The sequence below is a fragment of the Setaria viridis genome, chromosome 3 (assembly GCF_005286985.2).
Source record: "Setaria viridis chromosome 3, Setaria_viridis_v4.0, whole genome shotgun sequence".
In the NCBI taxonomy this organism is placed as follows: domain Eukaryota; kingdom Viridiplantae; phylum Streptophyta; class Magnoliopsida; order Poales; family Poaceae; genus Setaria; species Setaria viridis.
In genome coordinates this window covers 42119316-42127918 of record NC_048265.2, presented here as the reverse complement: position 1 = coordinate 42127918, position 8603 = coordinate 42119316, and the positions used below count along the sequence as shown (strand labels likewise).

General features: G+C 43.4%; 1 protein-coding gene across 1 annotated transcript; it reads right to left on the bottom strand.

Annotated features, from left to right (window-relative positions):
- Positions 1-2672: 2672 nt before the first annotated feature.
- LOC117848030 (myb-related protein MYBAS2) lies at positions 2673-4068 on the bottom strand. The gene is made up of 3 exons (XM_034729333.2): positions 3722-4068; positions 3460-3589; positions 2673-3383 (listed from the first exon to the last, which is right to left on the bottom strand). The coding sequence occupies exons 1-3, from the start codon at positions 3840-3842 to the stop codon at positions 2912-2914; spliced, it is 723 nt and encodes a 240-aa protein (XP_034585224.1). The 5' UTR covers positions 3843-4068; the 3' UTR covers positions 2673-2911.
- Between the last annotated feature and the right edge of the window lie 4535 nt (positions 4069-8603).

The window sequence follows — 8603 nt, the reverse complement described above, 5'->3', positions numbered from 1 at the left end:
GATGAATGTTGCCTATTTCCAGAAAATCGCTATCTTCTAATGCGCTTCTGACAGCAGGCATTATTGGTACAACTCATGGTTATTTGTCAACTACAACAATTCATAAAGTGCCAAATCCAGTGCTTTTATAATTACTTTGTTTTGCTCATACTGACTCAAGGGAACTTAGTTGCAGCTTGAAGGCGATTCTGGTTTCTTTTTTTCCCGAATTTAAACATCAAGGGATCAGCTATACCCTGTCACCTTCGATGCCCTGAAGTTATCTTTGATTGTTTGTCCTGCAATCCTGCTTTGCTGACATGTTATTGGTTCTTGATTGGCAAGCAAATCGACAATGAAACATCATGTTGACATGTAGTGACAGGGTCACGCATAACCACTTGAGTCTTGTGCTCTAGATGACTTCGTAGTTGTATTTGCATGTTTTAAGAGGAATATAACTGTTTTATGTCTATCCTTATTGATTATATGTTGGAAAGCAATCATGTTTGCTAGCTAAAACACTTGAGTATATTAGGAGCTACTATCTGATTTCACAGAATTCAACTTGAGTTGTTAAGAGCAAGCACCTTGTTCCCCTGCATAGAAAAATGCCAAAGAAGCATTTAGCTTGAATCATGAAGGTATATTCTTTTTCAGGAAAAAGAAAGATATGAGACCATACAAGCTTGTTAATATGGTTATCCTTTCTCAACAAAATAATAAAAGTAGTTATTGTTTCTCACTTTTTAAAGACAAGGGTGGGAATTGTGATCTGTTTGCTCCTTGGTGTTGGGAACACCATCATATGTGATAAGTAGATCTGCCAGAAACAAATGGCATGTGTTTGTTATCTCGTTTATACCACTTTACATAACATCAGTGATGTTTTTCTCCCTTGGTAGTGTTACCTTCTAGATTTTGCCAGTAACCTGCATATGGACACCACTACTGTTATATGGGGGGAATTGGGAAAGGACAAAAGGAGAAGAAAACCCCACAATTCTTCCCATCCCCATCGATATTACCTCAGTTCATTATTTTCCTGGAGGCACCACATTGCAGTAATGGTTGAGTCCAGGTGGTTAAGCACTAACCTTTTATCAATTAAAAGATGATGTATGGTTAATTTGTTGCCTTGCCACTTATCACCACCTTTTTGTACCAGTATCGCAGTGAAGTTCCTTTTCCCCTGCATGCTTGACCTGCAAGGCTAATTGCTATTTTGCAAAATTAGCTTTCTTATTGAATTCTAGTGCTGATTCTTTTTTTAAAGAAAAAAAAAGCAGCCCACTCACTTTTTCCTTAACTCGTCTCCTTGCAAATTGTAGACCCTGTTAATTGTTTCATAGTATGAAAGGGCATATAAGCCAGGGATCCAATGTGCAACTGGTAGTGCTTCCCACAAAAGAAACAGGCGGCTTTCCTTGCTCCTGCTGTTTCTTGTGTGTTTTGTATTTTCTATGAACATGTACTAGATTTGGCATGCATAGATCAAAATCTTTATGCCTCTTTTGGGTATAAGGTCTAATATGCTATTCTTGGTCAACCCTTCAACACTTTAATGCTACTTGTTACTGTTCTTGAAGATCTTTAAGAAAACTGTCATTTGACATCAAGGTTGTCAGGTTGGCATGGCGAGTTGAATCATAAATCAGGCTCTGTAGGATTTGAACCTACGACATTGGGTTTTGGAGACCCACGATCTACCGAACTGAACTAAGAGCGCTTCTTACAAAGCAGTAAGGAAAATGATGGTTTTGTCATGCATATAGAAGAATGAAACTCTTAAAATTTTCCAATTTGAATCGATTTCAATTGATCCCTTGTTACTGCCCATAGGCCATAGGAGAAGTAATAGTTAGGGATGACAGGATTTGATCCCGTGACAATTTGTACCCAAACAAACTGTTATGCACGTGATTCCAAAGAAAAGATTATGTTTTCAATATGTAATGTATTCAGAAGTCTAGGGCTTATATATTTTCATTTGTCACTTACTTTGACCAAAAGATGTCATCATTCTCATCTTCTAGAATCCTCTCCATCACCGGAGGTTCTATTTTTCTTATTTAGATTTTCATTCTTAATTGAATTTTCTACTTTTCTATGTTACTATGTAGTATGTACTTTGAAGTCTACTTTATCCAGTTTTTTTTTTATAGAACTGGACATGCGGTGCAGAATATAGCATGAATGATTTGGAATTTACAGAACTCCTTCTGGATTTAGACTTAGGTCCGAAACATTTTAAATTAAGTTACACTTTTGCCATAGCTTTTTTTTGCTGGGTCAGACTTTGTTTTTTTTACCTTAAGACTTGGTGGCTCCTGAGAGCTGTTTTCTCTTTCCTAATTCTACGGCTTGCAAGTTGCCAAGTTGGTACAATGGAATAATACAATTTTTTGATAAAGGTAGGCAACTCTCTCAGAGCACTAATTTGGTAATGCCAATTGGCTTCTGTCTTGGGTTAGTAGTTTTTGCTTCAGGCATCAACTAAGCACATTCACGTGTGCACACAATCTTTACTGGTTTATATGGATGGTTTAAAAATAAACCATATTCTCAATTGGATCAGCTTAAACTTCACCTTACCAACAGCTTCTCTGGACTGAAACTGTAAAATCCTTCAAATTAAAAGCATCTAACCAAGTTACACTTATTCTTGACCAGCAGAAAAGTCTCACATGAGATAGCTAATTATACTGTGAGTACAGAGTACCTTCACCCTTGTATTCCATAGCATCAAGGACAAAGTAAGATAAGCTTGTTGCACACTAGATAGATACATAGAAAACATGCATAGAGCCACAGACCTGCAATTCTAAGCGGAGATAAATATTCAGATCCATGCTAAACTTGTTTCCACAAAAGCATTTCACTTCTGCTAGATAGGTATGTAACATAGTAATGTGACCCAATATGTATGGCTTCAAAAGCAGGGGCCAACTCCTTCACCGTAACCGAATTGTGGTGCCATCTTGATCTCATCATCCATCTTCCAGCCAGCCTCTGGGTAGTAATCCCACGCTGCAGGTGGCACCAGAGGGGCGGCGAGGCTGCTGCATGCATTTTCGTTCCCTCCATCAAGGCCCATGCTCGAGGGCACATCAGGTGCCTCAATTTCCATCCATATCTGGTCCATGGGATATACATCCATGTCTTGAGGGGTGCCCTTCATGATGCTTGTGATGCAGCCACTGCCACCATGAAGCTCCTGCCCCTCAACTCCAACGGTTGAGGGAGTATCTGGGTAGCAGGACTGGTAAGTCAGTGAAGATGAGGACGATGATGGGGACATGTTCCTCTTCCTCTCCTGTGCTTTCTTCCTCATGTGCGTCCTCCAGTAGTTCTTGATCTCATTGTCAGTGCGCCCTGGCAAGCGGCGTGCAATCCTGGACCACCTGTTGAAGAGAAGTTATCGCTTCTAGTATTGGAGAAAACTATCCTTCTTTTTGGATCATCGTTTGGTGATCAAACCTGTTTCCCCATCTAGCATGAAGCTCGAGGATGAGGCGCTCTTCATTGGGAGACATACGCCCACGCTTGAGGCCAGGATGAAGGTAGTTGACCCAGCGCAGGCGGCAGCTCTTGCCTGTTCGGTTGAGCCCTGCATGGAGATATAGAGGGGGAGGGGGAAAGCAAGAAGAGAGTTGGTTAGAGAAGTTAATACATCCTGTTGCGACTTAGCGCGGAATATTTCAATTTAGCTACCTAATTTTGGATCCCCCACCCCTCAAACCTGATACTTTGGCAATGAAATCCCAACGACGTTCACCGAACAGACGGACAGTGCATACCAGTTGCAGGTCCTCCTGCTCTGTCCAAGGCCCCTTGCGAGTCTCTTCTCTCACTGTCACCATATCGACCCTGTGATATGATGACACTGACCTAACGCTGCTCGCTCCTACCTTGTATTGGCTGGGAGCCAGTCTTCTTGCTCTTCTTTCTCTGTATGCTTGTTGGCTCCAGTTTCAGGGTGACCTTGATGAACTCCAGTCTGTTTGGGAGGAAGAGGGGAGGAAGAAGAAGAAAGCTAGTACAGAGAAGAGTACGCGACTTTGTCTTAGTTGCCTTCTGGTTTGGTGGCTTTTGCCTCTCATTTATAGGTAAGAGGGGGAGGTCTTGGTGGCCAGGTGATGTGGTGGGTGTGATTTGGAGCTCCCTAAAGATCCTATATTCCACCATTTGGGTTGCCCTCAGATTCTAACTGATAAAGTAGCTTTTTAATTGGCTCATGCTGCGCATATTGTATTGCAAATTCATAGGTGTGCATGTTAGGACATTCACTTTATTGGCTTCTGGAGTTTGCAGCAGTACATTCTTGCTTTCTGTTAAGTACACATGAATGTTGGTGCATCATGCAAGTAAATTTTTGAACGTATTTCAAAATTTATTGTTCCTATATGTCTTATTCAAATTTCTACTTGAAACTTGTCCTTTCGGTTTCTTCATAAATATGTGCTACACTAGAAGCTTTATCCATCTTGTAGAAGCTTCTTCATATGTCAAAGCTTTGCACTGATTTTTACTGTCTAATAATCATCAGTTACTACTAGCGACAGGATCAGTATACAGAACACTGGCCGTGTTCGTTGACAGAAAACATGTTCACTGGTTGCTAGACAGTTTTTTTTCTCCCAAAGCAACTGTTAAACTAAATACTGGCTTGAGCCAATACCAGCTTGGATGCCTGTACCATGGTGCTTTCCAGATTTTTTTCAACTTTTTATATACCAGCGCAATACTAATATGTTCTGAAGGTATATTCTTCTTCCTTTTGTTTTATTTCTCTTTCCGCTTTAATATGACTTTCTTTTGTTTCTTGAGAAAAGAAAAGTGGTTGTGCTTATCAACTTTTTGGTGCCTTGATGGACCACTATGTGCATAGTTTAACTAGGAATAGCAGCATATTTCTACTGATCAATCAAATGAAGTATACAGCCATCATTAGATCACATAGATACATAAAGTGCTTCATATGCTGGATGTGCATTTTCGTTTTCATTGCAAGAGTTATGGATTCACTCATGTTTGCCAATGTGAAGTTCAACGTACAGAAGAAAACCTACCATTCATTATATGATTTCTGAGTTGTTCAATTCAGACTGTCCAACTTGTGAAGTCTTTGCTCATGTATCTGAGTTCCATGGTTTTGTTTTTGGTGTTATACATGAAATTGATGCGGACTTTATTTGCTAATGCACACGTCATACTGGAAGTCATAACACGCAATCACCTGTTGCTTGCAGCTCCGTAAACTTGGATTGTTTGGATATGCTAAGTTTGGAGTAATTTACAGTGGAATTCCACTTTGTAGTGGTCCATAAAGCAGCTGGTGTATTCTAGCAATTCTACTGGGCGCTTACTACTGGAAAAAAAAAGAGCATCTTGCTAAAGTCCCCATCTGGTTTCTTCCACATTTTTTTTCTGCTGTCCTGATGTGAAAAGCACTAGCCTTTCTGCCACCCATTATCATTGGCACAGAGGACTCCATCCTCCTTTTGTGTCAGCCATTATCAGAGGCACAGGAAAAAGATCTTACCAGTTCACTGCACGCACACACTAGCACAAGACGTCCTTGGAAAGGGGCGACCCTCTAGAGCTGCTGGAGCCAGCAGCTGAGACTCTGCGAGCCAAGCTTTTTTTTTTCCTGTGATCCTGCAGGCCTCCACAGCTGACCTTAGTTTTGGACAATGGCTCATCATTTCTCTTCTGCTCGTACAGCTGACTTGAGACGACGGGCAGCGTCGTCCAAAGCTCCGGTGGATCGTCTTTTCTTGGGGTGTGTTTGGTTGGTTGTATTATTTGATTCATGTATGAAATAATTCAAAATAATAACGATTCTTTTGTTTGGTTGGGTGAATTAGACCAACTCATCCAGGATGAGGCCATCCCACTTAATACATTATTCTACTAATTAGATAATACATTATTCTACTAATTAGAGTGAACCATATGGTACAAGCAAATTGATTAAACTACCCCATCCAGAATCATCTATGCATGCATCATGTGATGCATGCAACCAAACACACCCTTGGTGAACGTTCGGTGGTGTCAGGTCAGCAACACACACATGTCCTCCATTATCACCAACTGGTAAATCCTTGTCAACTCATGCTTGCCTCGATTAAGAAATGTTTTGACCATTAGTGGCACGCAGGTTACGCCGGCTGACATGCTGAATGATTGATTGATCCGCGACCGCGGTGTTAGGGCATGCCACCCCTTTTCTTGCCCTTGGGTAGTAGTTTTTTGATACGCCAACATTCCTTGCTGGATCATGCAATTGTCATGGTGAGTGAGTGAGTGTGTGGTTTCCCTTTTGCCACCATCGTCATCACCATCATCCATGCCATGCATTTGTGATTGCTGAAGTCTTGGCTTCATCAACTAAGAAAAAAAATGCTTTTGCCTGCCTGCCGGCCTGCGTTTTGGTGTCCACAGCACAGGGTGGAGGGCCCTTTCTGGAACAGCCACATCTCCAGCACAGTAGGGGGTAGGGCCTTCCATTAGAAATTTCTCATCTCACATCCCTGGGACCTAACTTCTCCATTACTGTGCAGCCATTTGTTTGTATCCCCCCCTTCTGAAAAGGCCTTTCTCAACAGCACGGAGAAAATGATTATGTGCAGCAGGAGCCTGACGGAAAGAAGAAGAGAAAAAAAGGAGAGAGAAAGCCATGGAAACGAAGAGGAGCTCTGTCTGATGTGGAGGCCACCGAGCGAGCTCGCTCCATGGCTCCATCAGCTGCGATCTGTGCTGTGCTGTGGTGCAGTCCACTTTGAGGCATGGGCATGGCATTGGCCCTCGCCTTTTTATCTTGGCTTGGCGTCTTACTTTTGGAAGGCTCGGCTGCCGCTGCTCCGAGCCCGTCCCACTACAAAGAAGCCCTTTATTTCCCGCGCCGCTTCTGCTTGTTGTTTTGCTAGCTGCGCCCGTGGTGGTCTCCCACCTGCGGCCCTGCCCGTGCGGGGGCCCCGGGCTTCTTCTTCCTCTGCCAGTGGCGGTGGCAGCGCCGCAGCGAGGGGCATGCTCCACCGCCAGGGCTGGTCGGCCCTGCTCATCATCGGCGCGACGACGGCGGCGCCGCGGCGGTGGACGAGTAGTAGTAGTCCATCTCCGACTCAGTGCCTATCGAGTGCCCCGTTGAAACCCACAAAACCCCTGTGCTCTGTGTCACGACTGCGGCCGCAACAGCTTGACTTCGGCTGGGTGCACTGCACACACAACACCTTGAACTGAACAGGGACTCTCCCTATGTGCGAGCGCACTGAACGAACAAGCCAGCACCAGTGGACGATGGATTCATGGATACCTCGCCGTCGCGTGCTGTTTGGAGGAAGGGAGTAGCTGGATTTCGCCGCGTTTTCTTCGCAGGCGCACGGTAGACGGATGGCCACTAGCCGTGCACAGTGCGCCGTTAGTCAACTGTTCGTCGTCGGCCACCTTTTTATCGCCCTGACTGACACCGACTGCGCCCCTGCTCGCTTTGCTTTTTACTCTGCTTCACCATGATTTTTTTCCCCTTCTTCTGAGACTCTCTTCAGTGAGCGGCTGGCTGCTCGAGGCCAGAAGGGGTCAGTGTGGCCATCAGTGCCCCTCAGACCCGGCCCAGAGACCCCCTTTCCTCCGATCCATTACCAGAACTTGCTCGCCACCTGTTTCCCGCGTGTGCATGCACGTTATCTTAAACTAATTTACTGACCCGTCCAGAGCTATCGATCGGCTTATCGCGAGTGGATCATGGGTGTAATCTCGTACAGTTGTGTCGCACTACGGATGCTTCCTGTCTGTGTCTGGTCGTTGGTTTATCGGAGGATTTGTGCGTGCACTGTTCTCTTTTGACAAAACGCCTGCTTTGCAGATTTTTTTCCGATTTTTTTTGTTGACGTTAAAAGCGTCGTCATACGTACTGTCAACTGTGATGGGAAAAGTTATTCGGATGATACCAAAGCTTTGTACTTGTTGTGCCTCCTTCGCCGATCCTTTATTTATTCCTTCCGTCGGCTGCTACGGCCACTTGCATTGTCAATGTTCACGGGAACGGAGGGATCACGCACCTTGCTGATTGGTATTCGTTGCTTAGGCTTTGTTGCCCTCGTTTCCATTACCTAGATTCTCGTAGGTTAAAGGCAGTCTGTCGGAAAGGCCGTCGGATTCGATAATAGTTCTTTCATAATTGGCTCACATAGGCAAAAATTAGGATAAATTTTAACGGAGTTATAATGCAAAGAATTTAAGTTTTGCACTTTAATAATTTAGTTGCATATGGAAATATTAATCCACAAATAAAGTAGATGGCCGTCCATTGCAACTCGTAGAGGCTACGAGTAAACAACGGGTTTGTATTATTTACCGCTACAAGAAACTATTTAATATGTGACGGAACAAATTTGTCATAGATTGCTGAAATCAACAAAAACCATCATAATGCACTATTTGTGACGATTTCAGATAACGTCATGTATTGAGTGTCACAGATTAAATCGATCTATGTTTCTTCGTAATCGTCATGATCAGCACAATCTATGACATTTGTTAACCGTCATAAAATGCCTATAGGCCCGCGTACCCTAACCCAAGCTCAATGTTAATGATAAAAATAAACATCACAGATG

Bases quoted from the DNA above. Each gene is read 5' to 3' on its own strand.
- LOC117848030 (XM_034729333.2), bottom strand. From the start codon at position 3,842: ATGGTGACAGTGAGAGAAGAGACTCGCAAGGGGCCTTGGACAGAGCAG. The intron at 3,590-3,721 runs GTTTGAGGGGTG...ATCTCCATGCAG, and splicing joins TTTCATTGCCAAAGTATCAG to GGCTCAACCGAACAGGCAAG. The intron at 3,384-3,459 runs GTTTGATCACCA...TCTCTTCAACAG, and splicing joins CATGCTAGATGGGGAAACAG to GTGGTCCAGGATTGCACGCC.